The sequence below is a fragment of the Salmo salar genome, chromosome ssa22, assembly GCF_905237065.1.
Source record: "Salmo salar chromosome ssa22, Ssal_v3.1, whole genome shotgun sequence".
NCBI lineage: Eukaryota > Metazoa > Chordata > Actinopteri > Salmoniformes > Salmonidae > Salmo > Salmo salar.
The window spans coordinates 11,365,682-11,386,827 of NC_059463.1; the positions used below are offsets into that span (position 1 = coordinate 11,365,682).

Here is a 21,146-nt window from a genome sequence, read left to right on the forward strand (position 1 = left end):
GCAGCCCTTCGCAATGCATTGCGCTGTTTATGACTTCAAGCCTGTCAACTCCCAAGATTAGGCTGGTGTAACCGATATGAAATGGCTAGCTAGTTAGCGGGTGCGCGCTAATAGCGTTTCAAACGTCACTCGCTCTGAGACTTGGAGTAGTTGTTTCCCTTGCTCTACATGGGTAACGCTGCTTCGAGGGTGGCTGTTGTCGATGTGTTCCTGGTTTGAGCCCAGGTAGGAGCGAGGAGAGGGACGGAAGCTATACTGTTACACTGGCAATACTAAAGTGCCTATAAGAACATCCAATAGTCAAAGGTATATGAAATACAAATCGTATAGAGAGAAATAGTCCTATAATTCCTATAATAACTACAACCTAAAACTTCTTACCTGGGAATATTGAAGACTCATGTTAAAAGGAACCACCAGCTTTCCTATGTTCTCATGTTCTGAGCAAGGAACTTAAACGTTAGCTTTCTTACATGGCACATAATGCCCTTTTACTTTCTTCTCCAACACTTTGTTTTTGCATTATTTAAACCAAATTGAACGTTTCATTGTTTATTTGAGGCTAAATTGATTTTATTGATGTATTATATTAAGTTAAAATAAGTGTTCATTCAGTATTGTTTTAATTGTCATTAGTACAATTTATGTTTTTTAATAAATCGGCCGATTAATAGGTATCGGCTTTTTTGGTCCTCAAATAATCGGTATCGGCGTTGAAAAATCATAAATCGGTCGACCTCTAGTTGTTACACTAGTGATTGCGTAAGAAATCCTGTCCTGCTTGTTTTACCAACATCTGGTGAAAAGACGGCTTTGAGTCAAAGGGAGCAAAGACAACAACACTGTGGCAGTAGGGGGAGCCCTCCAACTCGGGACCATATCCTTGCTTCCTGAACCCAATTATGCCTGTCCATGGGTCAGGAGTCAGGACTAATTATGTATATTTGACTGCAGAAAGTATTATACCCCTTGACTTATTCCTCATTTGTTGTTACAGCCTGAATTCAAAATGGATTAAATAGAAATCAGAAATCTCATTTACGCAGCACCTTTAGCTGCGATTACAGCTTTGAGTCATTTTAGGCATGTATCAGCTTTGCTCATCTGGATTTGGGGATTTTCTCCCATTCTTCCTTGTAGATTTTCTCAAGCTCTGTTTAAGTTAGATGGGGAGTGGTGGTTTACTCTGTATGCTACTTGAGTCTTCTTTCTACCTCCGCCTGCTGCAGGCCACTTCCCACACCAAGCCCTGCACCGTCAATCAAGGAGAGAGCAGTTGGTGAAAACTATGCTGGCTTTCCACAAACGTTCTACAATTACACTATTAGATTGTGTATCTTACTCTGCAAACTACTGTCCGCTAGTTTGTCTTTTCTTAGCAAGTTGTGACTAAATTAAATCTTGTTAGCTGCTAATGCTAATCGCTAGTTAATACATTAAGCAAGCTAGCTAGACAGCTAAGAGTCAGAGCACAAGTAGATAGCTAATACAGCCTGGTACCCCTAGATAAGAATATTGTTTGTGTAACGTTATCTTAGAGAGGAATAGGTATAACATGAAAGTTGTTAGCTACATGAGGTAATAAAACATGGAATGTAACACTAATTAGGGTCACCTGGAAACATTGACCAACACTATGGTTCCTACCTTGTCAATAATTCCTTCCTGGCTTATTCATTATCATGTCAAACAACAACGCATTCAAGGTGACACCCACTATATTCCAACTATAGAACTAAAATAATAAGAATAATAATAATTATTATTATTATTATTATATTCCCATGATTCCAACAGTTTTGCCCATATCACGCAGCCCTGCGTGGCACAAGTGTGGAAATAACTAAAGTGCAGGAAATGCAGAAATGTACAAAAATGCCGATTACATTTTTATTTTTTTTTAAGTTGGATTGAACAGTATATAAATCAGAATGGAGAAAGCCCAATTGAAATCGTGTATAATTTGTGTTGTCACCCTAGGTTCATGAACTACTCATAAAGCATATTTAAAACTTGTATTAATCAAAAACGTAAAATACCTTAATTATTTTAAAACATTATGATATTATATTTTGGCCATAACGCCCAGCCCTACTTTCACATTGTTGTTCTGAAGCCATTCCAGCATTGCTTTGGCTGTATGCTTGGGGTCATTGTCCTGTTGGAATGGAAATCTTCGCCCCCAGTTGAAGGTCGTTTGCAGTCGGAAGCAGGTTCTCATCAAGGGTTTGCCTGTATTTGGCTCCATTCATGGTTCCCTCTATCCTTACCAGTCTCCAAGTCCCTGCTACTGAAAAGCATCCCCATAGCATGATGCTGCCACCACCATGCTTCACGGTGGAGATGGTGTTAGAAAGGTGATGAGCTGTGCTTGTTTTTTTCTCCAGACATGGCACTTCGCATTATCTCATCAGACCACAGAATATTTTGCCTTATGCTCGGAGTCTTTCATGTGGTTTTTTGCAAATTCCAGGCGTTCTCAGGAGTGGCTTCCATCTGGCTACTCTCCCATAAAGCCCAGATTGGTGAAGTGCTGTAGAAACTGTTGTCCTTCTGGTAGGTTCTCCCATCTCAGCCAAGGAACTCTGTAGTCATTGGGTTCTTGGTCACCTCCCTGACCAAGATCCTTCTTGCCCGGTTGCTCAGTTTGTTGGGACGGCCAGCTCTAGGCAGTTCCATATTTTTTCAATGTCCCAATGATGGAGACCACTGTGCTCTCAGACACTTAACAGTCTAGAAAAAAAATTACACATCCCCAGATATGGCTCATCACAATTTTTCCTTGGACTTCATGGTATAGTTTCTGATCTGACACTGTCAACTTTGGGACCTTATATAGACAGGTGTGTTTCTTTATAAAAGCATGTCTAACCAATTGAATTGGCCACAGATGGTCTAGGATTACATTTCAAGATGGCGTAGCAGTCAGACGTCTTTGTCCTGTCGTGTCCCTTGTATATATCTTTTAACATATTTTTCTTCGCATATCTTTTTAAAATATTTTCCTAAACCTCAACTTCTAAATACTCTCCTGCAACCCGCCTCACCCAATGTGGCGTGGATCTGTTTTTTTCCCTAAAGTATTTCTATTTACTTCGGATCTGGAATCCCTCAACTGAAGCTAGCCAGCTAACTACCTACCAGCTATCAGTCAGCAAACCATAGCTAGCAGTCATCAGCTAACCTTTAGCTCGGAAAGCTCTCGCCAGTTCAAACAACGTGACTCAAACCAGAGCATAACGGACCTATTATTATTTTATATATTTTTTCCCCCATATCCCTGGATTCCTACAGCAAACTCTGAACATTTTCATCTGGATCTTCGCAACTAGCTAACCGCAATGCCGGGTGACTACTCCGAGCTAGCGTTTCCATCCCGGAGCAAGCACCAATTAGCCTGAAGCTAGCTCGGCCAGGGCTCCTGTGCTACCACCAAAGCCCACTCCTGGGTTTCAATATCCGGACCCCTTCTACTGCCGGTACGGGGCACGGAACCCCGCCGATCCTCTACGACTGGAATACCGACATATTCTGCCCGAGGATTCCAACAGGCCCCTCAGGCGCGACGACCGCTGAAGGCCCATTCTGCTAACCGGCCTGCTAGCTATCTAGAGCTACTTGGAACCCTACTAATTCCACGACTGGTCTATCGACGTCACCGCACGAAGAGGCAAAAACAGACTTACCCCCATCGTGACGTCCCCCAAAGGCTAACTTGCTAGCCCCAGTCTGCTAACTGCTAGCTTGCCTGCCCCGGTCTGCTAACTGCTAGCTTGCCAGCCCCGGTCTGCTAATTGCTAGCTTGTTTAACCCCGGCCTACTAACTGTTAGCATTGGCCTGCTAACTGTCTGAATCGCCGTGTCCCCAGTCAGCCCAACCAATCACTAGACCCATATGTTCACTTGGCTACGCATGCCTCCCTCCAATATCAATATGCCTCGTCCATTACTGTCCTGGTTAGTGATTACAGTCTTATTTCACTGTAGAGCCTCTAGCCCTGCTCAATATGCCTTAACCAACCATGTTGTTCCACCTCCTACATATGCGATGACATCACCTGGTTTAAACGTCTCTAGAGACTATATCTCTCTCATCATTACTCAATGCCTAGGTTTACCTCCAATGTACTCACATCCTACCTTACCTTTGTCTGTACACTATGCCTTGAATCTATGCTATCGTGCCCAGAAACCTGCTCCTTTTACTCTCTGCTCCAAACGTGCTAGACGACCAGTTGGTATAGCCTTTGGTGATGTGGAGGTTAAGTGCCTAGCTCCACTCCCACTCCCCAGGTGCTCTCATTTGTTGACTTCTGTAACCGTAAAAGCCTTGGTTTCATGCATGTTAACATTAGAAGCCTCCTCCCTAAGTTTGTTTTACTCACTGCTTTAGCACACTCTGCCAACCCGGATGTCTTAGCCGTGTCTGAATCCTGGCTTAGGAAAACCACCAAAAACCCTGAAATCTCCATCGCTAACTATAACATTTTCCGCCAAGATAGAACTGCCAAAGGGGGCGGTGTTGCAATCTACTGCAAAGACAGCCTGCAGAGTTCTGTATTACTATCCAAGTCTGTACCCAAACAACTCGAGCTTCTACTTCTAAATATTCACCTTTCCAGAAACAAGTCTCTCACTGTTGCCGCTTGCTATAGACCTCCCTCTGCCCCCAGCTGTACCCTAGATACCATATGTGAATTGATTGCCCCCCATCTATCTTCTGAGCTCGTGCTACTAGGTGACCTAAACTGGGACATGCTTAACACCCCGGCCATCCTACAATCTAAGCTTAATGCCCTCAATCTCACACAAATTTTCAAGGAACCTACCAGGTACAACCCCAAATCCGTAAACACGGGCACCCTCATAGATGTCATCCTAACTAATTCGCCCCACCTCTGCTGTTTTCAATCAAGATCTCAGCAATCACTGCCTCATTGCCTGCATCCGTAATGGGTCTGCAACCAAACGACCACCCCTCATCACTGTCAAACGCTCCCTAAAACACTTCTGCGAGCAGGCCTTTCTAATCAACCTGGCCGGGGTATCCTGGAGTGACATTGACCTCATCCCGTCAGTAGATGATGCCTGGCTATTCTTTAAAAGTGCCTTCCCCACCATCTTAAATAAGCATGCCCCACTCAAAAAAATTTGAACTAGGAATAGATAAAGTCCTTGGTTCACTCCAGACCTCTCTGCCCTTGACCAGCACAAAAACATCCTGTGGCGTTTTGCATTAGCATCGAATAGCCCCCGTGATATGCAACTTTTCAGGGAAGTTAGGAACAAATATACACAGGCAGTTAGAAGAGCTAAGGTTAGCTTTTTCAGCAGAAATTTGCATCCTGTAGTACTAACTCAAAATAGTTCTGGGACACTGTAAAGTCCATGGAGAATAAGAGCACCTCCTCCCAGCTGCCCACTGCTCTGAGGCTAGGAAACACTGTTACCACTGATAAATCCACTAGAATTGAGAATTTCAATACGCATTTCTCTATGGCTGGCCATGCTTTCTACCTGGCTATCCCTACCCCGGTCAACTGCCCGGCACCCTCCACAGCAACCCGCCAAAGCCCCCACCATTTCTCCTTCACCCAAATCCAGATAGCTGATGTTCTGAAAGAGCTGCAAAATCTGGACCCATACAAATCAGCCGGGCTAGACAATCTGGACCCTCTCTTTCTAAAATGATTTGCCGAAATTGTTGCAACCCCTATTACTGGCCTTTTCAACCTCTCTTTCGTATCGTCTGAGATTCCCAAAGATTGAAAAACTGCCACGGTCATCCCCCTCTTCAAAGGGGGTGACACTCTAGACCCAAACTGCTACAGACCTATATCTATCCTACCCTGTCTAAGGTCTTCGAAAGCCAAGTTAAACAGATTACCGACCATTTCGAAACCCACCGTACCTTCTCCGCTACGCAATCTGGTTTCAGAGCTGGTCATGGGTGCACCTCAGCCACGCTCAAGGTTCTAAACGACATCATAACCGCCATCGACAAGAGACATTACTGTGCAGCCGTATTCATCGACCTGGCCAAGGCTTTCGACTCTGTCAATCACCACATTCTTATTGGCAGACTCAACAGCCTTGGTTTCTCAAATGATTGCCTCGCCTGGTTTACCAACTACTTCTCTGATAGACTTCAGTGTGTCAAATCGGAGGGCCTGTTGTCCGGACCTCTGGCAGACTCTATGGGTGTGCCACAGGGTTCAATTCTCGGGCAGACTCTTCTCAGTATACATCAATGATGTTGCTCTTGCTGCTGGTGATTCTCTGATCCACCTCTACGCAGATGACACCATTCTGTATACTTCGGGCCCATCTTTGGACACTGTGTTAACTAACCTCCAGACGAGCTTCAATGCCATACAACTCTCCTTCCGTGGCCTCCAACTGCTCTTAAACGCAGGTAAAACTAAATGCATGCTATTCAATCGATCACTGCCCGCACCTGCTCGCCCGTCCAGCATCACTACTCTGGACGGCTCTGACTTAGAATACGTGGACAACTACAAATACCTGGGTGTCTGGTTAGACTGTAAACTCTCCTTCCTGACTCACATTAAGCATATCCGATCCAAAATTAAATCTAGAATCGGCTTCCTATATCGCAACAAAGCATCCTTCACTCATGCTGCCAAACACACCCTCGTAAAACTGACCATCCTACCGATCCTCGACTTCGGTGATGTCATCTATAAAATAGCCTCCAACACTCTACTCAACAAACTGGATGCAAACTGGATGCAGTCTATCACAGTGCCATCCTTTTTGTCACCAAAGCCCCATACACTACCCATCATTGCGACCTGTACGCTCTCGTTGGTTGGCCCTCACTTCATACTCGTCGCCAAACCCACTGGCTACAGGTTATCTACAAGTCTCTGCTAGGTAAAGCCCCGCCTTATCTCAGCTCACTGGTCACCATAGCAGCACCCACTCGTAGCATGCGCTCCAGCAGGTATATCTCACTGGTCACCCCCAAAGCCAATTCCCCCTTTGGCCGCCTTTCCTTCCAGTTCTCTGCTGCCAATGACTGGAACGAACTGCAAAAATCTCTGAAGCTGGAGAGTCATATCTCCCTCACTAGCTTTAAATCACCAGCTGTCAGAGCAGCTGTCAGATCACTGCACCTGTATACAGCCCATCTGTAAACAGCCCATCTATCTACCTACCTCATCCCCTTACTGTATTTATTTATCTTGCTCCTTTGCACCCCAGTATCTCTACTTGCACATTAATCTTCTGCACATCTACCATTCCAGTGTTTAATTGCTATATTGTAATTACTTCACCACCATGGCCTATTTATTGCCTTAACTTACCTCATTTGCACTCACTGTATATAAACTTTTTGTTTTCTTTTGTTCTACTGTATTATTGACTGTATGTTTTGTTTATTCCATGTGTAACTCTGTTGTTGTATGTGTCGAATTGCTACGCTTTATCTTGGCTAGGTCGCAGTTGCAAATGAGAACTTGTTCTCAACTAGCCTACCTGGTTAAATAAAGGTGAAATATATATATTTTTTTGAATGGTCTCCAATCAAGTTGTAGTGAAATCAAGGATGATCAAAGGAAATTGGATACAACTTAGCTCAATTTGGAGTGTCGTAGCAAAGCGCTGTAAATACTTAAGTAAATGAGATTTCTGTAACTCATTTAATACATTTGCAAAAATGTAAAAAACAAAAAAATGTTTTCACTGTCATTATGCGGTATTGTGTGTAGCAGGGTTTCCGTTATTAAAATGTGGTGCCAGACATTTTAATTTACCGGACATTTGAGAAATTGACCGTACCCATATGCATTGGGTGTGTAACCTGATGAGTGTGTCCACCCACAGTGCTCAAAATGACAAAAATCACATTTAGATGATGGTGATTAATCTTAACAGAACATGTAAGTCGAGAATGCAATGACTTGTGTCCTTAACGTGCACTTTGAAGATGTTAGAATAACTGTCCACATTTACTTTCCCTCAGCCAATAAGACAAGTAACAAACAGCGAAATCACTAGCGTATGCATAGACTGAGCGTGAGTTTCAAGTTTGGGGAAGCAAATGTTCACCATAAAAATTCACCTTTATAATAAAGCATTCCATCCATCATCGCATTTGCAGACGTATGTAAGATAGCCCACTACTCATAATTTAGGCTAATAATATAAAACTCAAATCACTGGTGGCAAAAAAAGACTTCAATGCATGGCTGAGCATGTATAGTGCTGGAAATTTCCCCAAAACAAACTTTTAAGTGGCACTAACCCAACATCAGGGCATACAATTTCCTTTTTGGTCCACCAGCCCGTGGCAGGAATATTAAAACATCTACCAATCACTCAGATTTTTTTAGCAGGCAAAATATTTTTGTTCTGCTACAATTACATCAACACACAAAAAAACTGATCAGCATGATTTGTAATGTTTCTGCCTGTGAGATTGAGTATGACTAGTAGAAGCGTTGTCTTCTCTTCCATATCAGTTGAAACTCAAACATAGAAAAACAACCTTGTGTAGATCTCAGAGGCAAGAGAAGATGCTGCTTTTGCAACAGCTAATGGTGATCCTAATAAAACACACAAAAAAAAAGTCTAGCTTGTGAACAAAATGTAAATTTCAAGAAATACAAGGACCAAGTCTCACTTCAGTAGACTTTCGTATCAAGTAAATTAGACCAACTTTTATACCTGTGCGTGGCGCTTCTAAAAATGAATCTTTCACTTAGCTCTTCAGACGCACAGACCCCAGCCAGGCAGTGTTGCAGCGCAGAGTGGAATAGGCTATATAGGACTCGTAGTTCTTTGACTTTGTGGGATTCATTTACAACAAAGCGGCAGAAATACTTTGAAAACAGCTACTGCAGCATTTATTTTACTATAAAATGTGATCATACTTGACTTTTTATTGACAAATGCAAGTGAAATGCTCACATTTGGCAGGTGTTCAATTTAATCAATCATATTTTCGACTTTTTTTGTGGCAAAAAACAGCTAATGGAAACTCTGGTGTGTAGATGGGTGAGAGAAAATATATATTTTGTATTCAGGCTGTAACAAAATGTGAAATAAGTCAAGGGGTATTTATACTTTCTGAAGGCACTGTAGAAAATCCTGGATTGCTGATGCTACGTATTGGCCAATTCAAGGCGTCGAAGCCACCGGTCCTGATATTGGCAACTCCTCAGAAGGAGCAGTCTTCCCTCCATAGGAATGAATGGAATTCTACAGTATTTCAATAAAATGTTTCAAGGACAAAATTTGAGTATTTTAGTATTTGTTTGTTGTAGTGGGGACAGTAAGAGTAGTATTAAAAATACTTTAAAAAGGTAGACTCGGTGATATGACATACAGTACCAGTCAAATGTTGGGACAGATACTCATTCAAATTTTCCACATTGACTGACCTTCAAGTCTTAAAGTAATCATGGACTGTTGTTTCTCTTTGCTTATTCGAGCTGTTCTTGCCATAATATGGACTTGGTCTTTTACCAAATAGGGCTATCTTCTGTATACCACCTCTACCTTGTTAAGAAGGAAAGAAATTCCACAAATAAAATCATTTCTAACAAGGCACACCTGTTAATTGAAATGCATTCCAGGTGACTACCTCATGAAGCTGGTTGAGAGAATGCCAAGAGTGGGAAAAGCTGTCATCAAGGCAAAGGGTGGCTAGTTAGAAGATTTTTTTTGGTTACTACATGATTCCATATGTGTTATTTCATAGTTTTGATGTCTTCACTATTATTATACAATGTAGAAAATACAAAAAAATTAAGAAAAACCCTGGAATGGGTAGGTGTGTCCTAACTTATGACTGGAACTATAGATGCAGAAAGTAAACAGAATTGTGGGTCAATTTCTAAAACTACTAAGAGCGTTGAAGGGCTCAACTTCTCCCCTGTTTTGGTCGGATACAGCCTCAGAGGCGTGTGACAGCAAACCAATAGACAGAGCCGTGTGGTCTGCACAATGTTCAATGTAGCCGAGTTTCTTAACTCCACGATGTACATCACACATCAATTGGAAATCCACCTCTGTTCAATGATGCCACCACTATAACGTCATCTGAAATCTACTGTAGTTCAAAACAACTGGGAACTCGGAGACCTCCGACTTCTGAACGTTCAAACAAACTGGGAACTCGGGAAAAAAATCTATTTGAACTGTCATCCAACTTGGAATTCCAACTTGGGAACGCGGGCCGCTTTCTAGAGCTCCGACTTTCCACCAGGAATATTACTGACGTCATGATTTGACTTCCTATTTTCCGAGTTCCCAGTTGTTTTGAACGCGGCATAACACTTGACAGTCTGTGATAACCAACAATTGGGCCTACTCTCTGGGAAGATAAGGGCTAGACAGCTAACTAGCTAGCCAAGTTGTAAACATGAAAGTTGACAGCTAACGTGGCTAGCTAGTTAATCCAAATGTTCTAGAAAGAAACCTAGTCTAGGGAGAAAAATATGATCTGTACTGTAGCCAAATTCCAATAAAGTGGTTAGCTAGTTAACGTAGTCCTCTGCTTCTAATCGCCATCAAACCACACAAATATAAACATGCATATCGTTAGCTAACTAGCTAGTTACCGGCTATAGCTAGCTAACCTTACAAACTAGTACAGTACTTTTAAGGTATGCTAATTAGCTATGATTAATTGTACGTTAACTGTGACTAGCTGGCTAACTTTGCAATACTAGCCAAGTCGATGTTGCATATCGCTAGCTAGTGCTAACATTAGCTAGGACAGCAGCACAATAAAAACTTACAGCTATCACATTAACAAATGTCGTTTTCCCCGAGTATTGAAGTCCAACCAGGGTTAACTCCATCTCCTCTTTCCAAAAGAGGGACTTAAACCAGTCCAAAAGCCGGTTTATAAGTGTCAGCATCTTGAATGTGATATTCCCACTCAACTTCGGCAGAAAGCTGGCAGTGGGAGGATTCGATTATGCTGAGCCGTGGGGCACCGGACGTAAGCGGGGAGGGAAGCGCGCTCTTCTCATTTTGTCAACAAGGCAGCATAGTGCGCTGTACAGAAACATACAGCTCTTTTCCAGAAAGTAAATGTTAGAATGTTATATTTTTCATTGAGAAGGCAGATACAGCGTTTTTATCAAAAGCAATCACTTTTCGTGGGAAAACACAGAATTCTACTAATTACTTATTATATGGTATATTGGCGATGACACAATGTAATGGAAACATGATTCTCAAAAAAAAAAAACATTTTGAAAATAAATCAAACAACTTTTCTGTTAAAAATAAATATAACAGATCTGATCGCTACACAGGCTCAAGGGGAACCTGAGAGGGCAGGTCTTCCGGCGCCTGCACGTCTTTCAATGTGAAATCCTTGAGTCCCAGCCACAATAATCTCTAGTTTCTTTCAGACTTGTGCTGTACAGTTTATAACTGTGGAAATGAATGCAACAAAATCCACCATTTTAACATACAGGGTATCTTTTGTCTGGCAGCAAACATTTACTACAGACTCGTGTTTCCAGTACCATCTCTTCATGACCATCACTTGTTTTCTCAATTCTATTAATCACCTCCACATAGGAGATTCAATTGACCACTAACTTTTGCCACCTCAATTTCCTTCACAGGGCACTCCAGGAACTCAGGATCATGATCCCCACCACAATTGCAACACTGTCGTCCTTCTACACACCTTTCTTCAGTATACTCTGTTCGACTCACACACTTGAAACATGGCCAAATCCTTTACAATTCTTACTCTGCTTTGGTTTTGGGACGAAAGCTTTTACGGCGTATCTTACATAACCAAGCTTCACATGCAGGTATTCAACCTGAAAATCCGTCGTCACCCCTGAGATGACGCCTTTGATGGGTGCTCTACTCCGAAATTAAAAACACAACATTTTTGTTGTCCGGATTCTTTGAGGCCCACTACAATCTTCCTCTGCTCTTCAGAAATACAACGAATCAAAATAAGACCACTCCTGATCGAACTCAGCATCCACTTCCCTACTACACATGCTAAATAGTCTTGAGCGCGGGAGGCAGCCCAGTTGCAAATAAAATGTAATCAACTTTCAGCCGATGCAAAACACGCTTGAGATTAATCGAGATTAATCAAACGCCCTCAGTGTTGGCGCCAACGATGGGAATGAATTGACCACCGAGAGCCTTTGAAGCCACCGGTCGGCCATATTTGCAATGCCTACTAGGAGCAGTCCTCCATAGGAATGAATGGAATTCTACAGTATTCAATTAAATGTTTCAAAGCCAAAAACAAATACATGTATTTAAGAGTTTTGTTATAGTTGGGACAGTAGCATTATTAATTAGTATTTAATTTTTTAATGTGTATGTTTAGCTCACATAATATAATTTAAAAGTATGCATTAAGGTGTCTAATAGAATACATGTGGCAAAAACGAGTGAAGACATTAATAAATGCATTTCTACAGCTTTCAAAATATATTTTTTACGCTGGTGAAGGAGTGCCAAGATGGAGGCACAGTTGCTTCAACACAGCACCCCTATAAGTCATCTAGTGTATAGATAAATCATTGGTTGTGGCGTGTACCACTGGTTTGCACAAGTATGCACTGTCATATGACTTGCAACTGCTAACGACCAATTAGCTTTGTATTCATGTGTTGCATATTGCTGCATTTCGCAGGTCAGAGTGCGGATTAGACATTTTGGTCACCCCAAAAAATGTACATAAAAGGGGAATGAGAAAATCTTTAATTACACCAACATCTAAACCTGCACCTGTACACTATCCCAAAACCCACCACCCCATCCCACACTTAACGATCGTACACCAGGACTTCTGGGAGGATGGAACCCCTTCTCTCTAAACTTCCTGCAGATCTTCTGCACTAAAATCTCTCACCCAAATATTTAAGTCCTGCTGCAACTACCACATCTAATCACATTCTGTGATTTCCCGCTCAATCAGTGCCGTGCAGTTGATCACCATGGCTATAAATGCAAGAAATCCAACCTTACTAAACCTTGTCCTATCTGGATCTCTCTCTTCAGGCCAACTCACTGAGGGGCTCCCAGTCAGCTCACTCACCTTTGGGCTGTCCTCTACTCTCTTCACTGGCTCAGCATAGGAACATTTCTGCCCCACTCAAACTCTGGCATTCTCCGCCTGTCTTTCTCTCACAGGGCAGTTCGGATCCCCAGCTGCGTGGGTACCCCCACAGTTGAGGTAGAGTGCTTTCTCTATTCAACCTATTCAACACTCTGACTATGCCTTCCTGCACATTTCTCAAATTGTGGGATCTCCCTTCTACACACTGCTGCAACATGTCTGAATCCTTGGCACCTAAAAAACATTTTTACATTTTACATTTTAGTCATTTAGCAGACGCTCTTATCCAGAGCGACTTACAGTAGTGAATGCATACATTTCATACATTTTTTTATGTTCCAAACTGTAGTGGGTTTGGAACATAGGCCCTCACTGAATAGCAAATATAACCTAACCTGACCTTATCAGGTAGAAACTCTGTGTCGAAGCTAGACAAGACAGACAGGGTGTTCTCAGTCTTGCCATTGCCACCGGGTCTACGTCTCAACAAACAGCTGAGGTCACAAACACTAGGAATATTATTTTTAATTTGATCCACCTCTATACATAAAGCTACACCACTGATCACCCCTTTGCTCTCCCTGCTCTGGAGAGCAACGCACAACACAGGTTGAGCACCGAGACGCATGACTCGAAGTGCCCACTTCTTCTGGGCAGCGGATACACAAAAAATCTAAACAATTTCACTTCTTGAAACTTTCCCAGATGTAACCATTACCCAGCTTGACACAACGTATGGGTCGCCCAAAAAACAGGAATCTTACCGGTCAAAAATCATCTCTGGTAAGATTCTCAGGGCAAACGTTCAAAGTCTCTACCACACCTGCTGTCGCCGCAGGCAGGCCTGTCTCGGACAAGGTGACTATTATTAATATATTTGCCTCTATTTACCCCCCCCAAATGAAATGCTAAATAGCTGCTAAACAGAACTGCTAATAGCTGTCTCAAGCTTCACTTCACTCACCAGGGCCATTATGATCTGTATGAGAATTGAGGCAAAGGTAAGAATCTCTGGATGAACTATGATAGCTAAATTTAGTAATGAATAAATTGGCTGAATTTGTTTAAATTGACAATTCTATGAACTGTCTTGGGCAAGTTTTAAATGTACATAATACCTGTTATCTATCTAGCTAGCTCAAGGTTAACTAGTTAGCAACATTAGCCTGACTCGATGGCTACATTAGCAGTCTATTTGTCCAGCCATTGTCTAGCATGCGAAAATTATAAAAATGAGTTTAGCTTTCTTTGGCTTTTATAAACCAACAGTCTAGCCTGCTAGTTAACTAGCTAGCTAACTTAGATGGTGAAGCTATGCATTCTTGATAATGTTTGTTTGTGTCTGTGGGTGAGTGGTGGCTTGTAGCTACCCTAAATAGCTGTATCATTTTGGTCTGGCTTTTTGAGAGGTGTCAAAGATGGACTGATTAGCATCCTCTCTTGTGTCTACAGTTTCCTTACTTTATTGCAGAACAGCAGATAATTAGTATAGCTAGTAGGCAAGGTAATGTAACCTTATTTAGTCCTACCTGCTATGGTGGGTTTGAAATTAAATGGTATTCACATGTTTGTTTTTGTGGTAGAATTACTGTTGTGTTATTGACACCAAACCTTGCCAACCTTATTTGCACCTCCTCTATTCCAGACCAATGGGTGTGCCAGCGTCTTATTACCTCTCAACTAGATAAGCTGTTTCAACCTGGAACACTATTCTCCTGCTTTGGTCTGTTTCAGTCATTGCAGGAAGTCAAATAAAACGTGACTCGTTTCAGGACACTAGGCATATGTCGCGGGTCACTACTTCACATGAGAGCCATTTGAACGTAAACTTTTTTTTTTTTTATCAAAATGCGTTTTTGGTCAGAAATGCCTTCTTGAACATGTGAACTATCATGTGCCTTAATAACAAACTTGTATGCTATCTGTAAATACGGACAAAATTGGCCAGGCCTACCACTGTTGTGTCCTCGGCAAAATTAATGATGGTGCTGGAGTCTTGCTTGGCCACATAGTCGTGGGTGAACAGAGAGTACAGGAGGGGACTAAGCACGCACCCCTGAGGGGCCCCCGTGTTGAGGATCAGCGTGGCAGATGTATTGTTGCATATCCTTACCACCTGGGGGCAGCCCGTCAGGAAGTCCACGATCCACTTGCAGAGGGAGATGTTAAGTACCAGGGTCCTTAGCTTAGTGATGAGCTTTGAGGGCACTATGGTGTTGAACGCTGAGCTGTAGTCAATGAAAACATAGGTGTTCCTTTTGTCCAGGTGAGAAAGGGCAGTGTGGAGTGCAATACAGGTTGCGTCATCTGTGGATCTGTTAGGGCGGAATGCAAATTGGAGTGGGCTCTATTCCCACGGGAGGCCAGTACAAAATTTTTAAAATTTAACTAAAAAAATAAATGTATGCATTCACTACTGTAAGTTGCTCTGGATAAGAGCGTCTGCTAAATGACTAAAATGTCAAATGTATTCTGTACAGTGGCGACCGGTCATTTAGGACACTTGTTTTGAGCTCCACATTTTTAGCTATGTGGGGGGCTTACCTGTTTTAAAAAAGCTGCATGCAAACATGGTCTCTTTTTGCTTTCTTCAGTAAGGCAGCTCGAAAATGCAGGTGTTTCATTCTAGCTTAGTGCTTTCTGTGGTGGTGGAGCGTAGGTGGAGCGTAGGTGTTGGTAATGTTCTTTAGTTGCGCCATGATTAGCTCAGTGTTCTGTCGCTAGTGGGGACAGTATGTCACCGCCAAGTCTAAGGGTCGACCTCGAGAATTCAAGCCCATTGGTTGCAGCCATAGAGTTACATTAGAAGTGCCCATCCAAGAAGGCTCAAGGTCATTGCCCACAGATAAAATTATGTCAAATCACATTATATCTACAGTAGCATTGATTAGACTGATCATGTTAACATCATACTTTCAAAATCTTAGCTAGCAGTCATCATCATGAATCAAGTCGACAATGTACTGGCAAATCCTTTTTAATTCTTGTCATATGAAGAGAAATAATGAAGAGAAATTCTAGTTAAAATGTATCGGTGTTCATTGGACATAAACATTAAACAACAAGTTGGAAATCGCAAGTTCAACAATGAGTAGTTTGGAAGGAATCAGTGACAGTAGCTAACTGCAAGCATTGCAAAGCAATCACTTGCCTACTATTCAGTGGAGTGGCTGTGTGGTCCCAAATCTGAGATTAAGTGTCTCTTTCCAAGTTTAATATGATAAACATTCAACATTGGCCATGCTGTCAATGAAGCCTGATTTGTGTCGCGCTCAATACAACTGTTAACTCGGAACTGCGAAAACTTGACTTCAGTGAGTTCAAGTCAACTGGGAATTCTGGAAAAAAACGAGCTCTGACTGGGATTTACGTTTTGAACGGTAATCCAACTCGGAATTGTAAGTCAGGACCTCGGGCCTTTTTCTAGACCTACGACCTGAAGATCAATGACGTCATCATGATTCAACCTTGTTTTTTCCGAGTTCCCAGTTGTCTTGAGAGCACCATAAATCCAGAGAATGCCAGACTTTAATGACAAAATTTGCCCACGAAGGACCGACACCCCACCTTCTTGTTCAAGTGAGCACAGCACAACAAGGTGAGTCCAAAAATGTCTTGCTTAAATTATGTAATATGCCAAGGAGCTATGTATACTGTAGCTAAGAAAGTAATACTAAGTGTATGTTGTGTAGTAAGCTGTTAGTAGCCCATGTGCCTCACCCTTATAATTTTGTCGATTTATCCCTCTTAATTTCTGCTACTGTTCTGACTTGGTGGCGCACATGTAGCCTATAACCTGTTTTAGAGAAATGTAATAATCGAATATTGTAAGAGCTTTCATTGTCTGCTTACATGCTCCCTTTATTTATCCTACGGTTCTGACTTGGTGTACACGGAGAACACAGTAAGAACAGCCCATGTTCTGAATTCTGTCGCTGTACATTTCAAAAGTGCTAAACAATTAGTTTTATTGACTATGTCCGTCCTAGCTCGCTCATTAATGTCTTAATCAAAATTACAGATTGCCTCTTATCCGCTTGTTGTCCCCTTATGCCATAGTTTGTACATCTCAATTGTCATTAGAAACCACATTTGTTTAAGCAAGTCAGCCATGTCAGCTACAGTATGTTTTTTTTGAAGGCAGTAAATGAGACTGAATGAACTGTTTCGCTGCCAGGCATTGGTCTGCTGATAGCCAGGTGTAACAGTGGCAAGATGTTGGGCCTGCTGTTGGGACAGCTTTATGTAGGCTCTAACAGTTTGTGGGCACCATTTGTCACCGTTATAGTACAATTAATGTATGGTTTAGTGTTGTGTAGTGGCTTTGCTGGCATGCATCCCACTTTTTATTTTTATTTTGCCCCACCAAGATTTACATGCTAAAATCGCCACTGATTCTGTACTATGTGTTAAATTTGCACTGTTTCCACGTGCTAATGTTTTAGCATTTGTTGCACAAAACCCGTTCAAGTCATCGGACCGATATTAGCATTTTTTGCACATCATGACCAAATAATTTGAAAATATCAAACATTTATTGTGAAACTCAACAAAGTAATTTACTGATGTTTTGAACATGATGCCAGAAAAAATGCTAACCAATGTGTCATTTTTCTAATTTGGGTGAACTATCCTTTTAATGGAACTTTAAGTTAATATTGGGATTCTTTAGAAAGAGTAAAAACAGCATTAATTGTGCAAAAAAGTAAGAAAGCTATATAAAATAATACTTAGTATTGAGGAAAGACTGCACAAATAAAGGAAATAGCAACAAATAAGATTACAAAAGACAAGGAAATTATTGCAGTCTAACTGCAAAACAAATTGTAGAAGTAGCATTTGTTCATTCAGGACTAGCTGACATGCTACCCTGCAATAAAAGCACTCCTGCAAGCAAATGTAAGATATCACACAGTGGAGATGCTCGCCATGGACAGCAGAATCTGGCTGGCATTGTCCTTGGTTTCAGCCTACTGGATGAGCTGGCCTCCACTCTCCTCTTTTGACAGCGGGCAACCATGTATATCTGGAGAAGTGATGGAAATACTTGTAGCAGAGCAGTTCACTGAAGGCTGTTTTTAAAACATCAGTACTTGAACTGAACTTTACTGTAATTCATTTGAGAATAAATTGTAGCCTAAGCTACTACGCTATGTGTTCCAAAGTATTCCAAATAGACCGGCACACAGTATCATAGCCTTAACCAACTCTGTGGTACTCACTAGCTTTAGGCTTGTGCTCAATTCTCCTGATGCAGGCATAAATTAGGAACACCAAGAGGACGACAGCAAAGAAGAAGAAGCCAATGGCCAGAATGTAACGCCCGTCCTCTTTGTTTCCTGATAAACAGAAAAAAATATTACAACCCAAATACATTTCTAATACCTATGAATTGCTTGACTGTAATCGCCAACATACCATGTATACCACATTTTGAGTTATGGGTCTTGTTCCCAGGGAAGATCACAACAAATCCAAATGTACCACACCTGTTGGTGACAAGGTATTACATGTTATTTAGGAGCCTCTAAAAACATTTCACACGATAGAGGAACTGATATTTGGCTATTTTTCAAAACTGTGTTCTTACTGTGTCAATGGTTTGCAATGACCCTGTTCAGTGTCCGAGTATGTGTTATTAGGACATGGGACACATTTCCAAGTGTATTCCCTGGAACCTTCCATTGGAAAACATACTTTAAGTTAGCAGTGGTATGGACATGGCTGTTGATCATTTTGCTACATTTGTAAATAGTCAGTGACAAGTAGTGAGGAAGGAAAATATATGAATGTCTTACCTGTCCTCTTCAGTTCCTCTCCCTTGCGGCATTTCTTTTCCTTTTCACATTTTGAGCAGACATGGTCTGAGCACAGGAAACCAGAGCCACAAGAACAGTTTGCGTTTGCGGTTGAGGTGCATGCTCTTGCATAGACTGCCCAGAAAAGCAAAGAGAGAAAGAAGACAACTGGGTGAGAGTCCAATAATTCAGTAAAGGGATTTCCAAACAATGACATGAAAAGTGTGAGCCCCAGAAGCCACCACTTTCCTGACATTCTTTCTTTCCTACAGTATCATTACTTGTTTAACCCATTGAGGGTCCATCAACAATCTAAGTGTAGGACGCTAATGTTTTTCAGAGCTAGATCAATAGAATGTTTTGTTTATGTCACCTCTCATCTTAACCCTTACCCTGTTGGCATTTGAGGCATGGTTGACAGTTCTCTGTGCGGTCACTGAACTCAGAGTAGGAGTCCGCTGGGCAGTCACCACAGTCGGTTTTGGCCTGAGTGGTGCAGTGCTTCTTCAAAAATGTGCCTATGAACCAAGACAGGATTGTATATCATAATCACTACCACTCACAGAATCACTCATTCAATATTACTTTATATGTCTTATACATCAAGTAATCATCACACAGGGTCCAACTAACATTTACATACATCATTTTTCAGAATAATTATGATTTAGAAAATAATTTCAATTGGTATAATAATTTTATATCATATGTTCAGTTGTTTAATCCCATGGTCACTAGTCTACTGAATTGATGTTAGAGGCTAAAAACTAACCTGGTGGACAAAGTTCACAACATCTGCCATCTTTTTCATACATATCATTGCATCGTAGATCCGCTGCTAAACCCATAGTCCAAAAACACAGAAAACATATGACTGTCATCTGTATGTATTGAGTGTTCATAATGTTAAGTATCCTCTCCTTTCAACCGTGAGGGTTTTATTTGCTGTGCACAGTGACGTTACACAGTGCCGTCAGCTCTCTCTCTCTCTCTCTCTCTCTCTCTCTCTCTCTCTCTCTCTCTCTCTCTCTCTCTCTCGTCTGTGTGTTTGCTGGTGTGGTGAGCTTTTCTGTGAAAAGCAGACTGTGCTGACACGCATGACTAGGGCTGTGGCGGTCATTACATTTTGTCAGCTGGTAATTGTCAAGCAAAAAACTGCCGGTCTCACAGTAATTGACCGTTAATTAACTTGAGCACATTATGTAGCAAAATTTGAAATAGTGTTTTTTACATTGGATAAAAGTAGAGACTACAAAATGGTATATCATACACTACAGTTGAGGAACAATGGGAAAGTAATTCTGCTTTGAAAGTTGATAAACTTTTATACTCACTTTTGAGAAAATTGCCTTTGAATGTTTTGGTACTACTACTGGAGAGCCCTTCTTTGTCTACACCCATTCAGCATCGTTCACACCCTCTTAAGCTTTAGCCCCATCCATCTCTTTAAGGGTTGATGCGAGCGTTCTGTACTGACAACAGCAGTCAAGCACCCAAGCTAACTTGCTAGCTACTTCCAGACACGAATGAGAGAACAGCTCACTGAACATTACTCGCCCTAGCAGAGCTGGTTAGGCTGTTATGTTATCCAGAGCATTGCTGACTGCAACTGTGCTGTCCGATTGTCCAGGGTGTTGGTGACTGTAAGTAACTGTGCTGCCAGCAACAATTTAGTTATGCTTTTTTGCCAACATTTACTGACACCGGCCATATTCAACTGGTGTTGAGCGTTCGTAAATTCATCACTTATTTTGCGCTCTGGCACACTCAGACGAGAGTGCTCTGATATCGGAGTAGATGGCCAGACTGCATTTACGAACGCACCCGAAATGGTTACTTGCATATTGGAGTCTTTTGTTAAGACATGTAGCTAGCTAAACAATGAACTATAATCACAACTCATGATGTTACTACCCTGCATGAATCTGCAGGTAGCTAACCAACATCTATCAACAGTTGTCGCAGTGACATTCTATTAAAATGGATACTTGCACAGTGGTTCCCAGCTAGCACAGTGGATCTGGGCCGATTCCGGCTTAGAGTCTGGGCACTCGGCTGAGAGTCAGACTCGGCCAACGTCATGTGGCCTGAGTCTGGGCCGCCTCCGGCACTATTACTTATGGCTAGAATGTGAGGCTTGAGCTCGGTCCAATTCCGGTCTGAGTATTCTGGCTCAAATGTATTACTTGGGGCTCGGGTCGATTGGGGCTACTCTCTGGCAGATGATTACATGGGCTGATTTATATAATTAACATTTCATTATT

At 41.9% G+C, this 21,146-nt stretch overlaps 2 protein-coding genes across 2 annotated transcripts in view; both read right to left on the reverse strand.

The window, feature by feature from the left end:
- The window catches only part of arl8b (ADP-ribosylation factor-like protein 8B), a 28,644-nt gene extending 17,707 nt beyond the window's left edge, over positions 1-10,937 (reverse strand). The window contains 1 exon segment of the mRNA NM_001140582.1: positions 10,773-10,937. Coding sequence (NP_001134054.1) covers positions 10,773-10,895 — 123 coding nt within the window. The 5' untranslated portion in view covers positions 10,896-10,937.
- Positions 10,938-17,600: 6,663 nt separating this feature from the next.
- On the reverse strand, positions 17,601-19,888 carry LOC106582620 (tumor necrosis factor receptor superfamily member 5). The gene is made up of 7 exons (XM_014165845.2): positions 19,655-19,888; positions 19,275-19,400; positions 18,883-19,017; positions 18,675-18,762; positions 18,503-18,573; positions 18,307-18,423; positions 17,601-18,110 (listed from the first exon to the last, which is right to left on the reverse strand). The coding sequence occupies exons 1-7, from the start codon at positions 19,782-19,784 to the stop codon at positions 18,055-18,057; spliced, it is 723 nt and encodes a 240-aa protein (XP_014021320.1). The 5' UTR covers positions 19,785-19,888; the 3' UTR covers positions 17,601-18,054.
- Between the last annotated feature and the right edge of the window lie 1,258 nt (positions 19,889-21,146).

What these genes read in the sequence shown, in the direction of transcription:
- LOC106582620 (XM_014165845.2), bottom strand. Translation starts at nt 19,784, where the DNA reads ATGAACACTCAATACATACAGATGACAGTCATATGTTTTCTGTGTTTT. An exon ending in ATGCCTCAAATGCCAACAGG is followed by an intron (nt 19,018 to 19,274) that starts GTAAGGGTTAAG and finishes TTTTCTGGGCAG; the next exon opens with TCTATGCAAGAGCATGCACC. An exon ending in CATTGCAAACCATTGACACA is followed by an intron (nt 18,574 to 18,674) that starts GTAAGAACACAG and finishes TGTCACCAACAG; the next exon opens with GTGTGGTACATTTGGATTTG.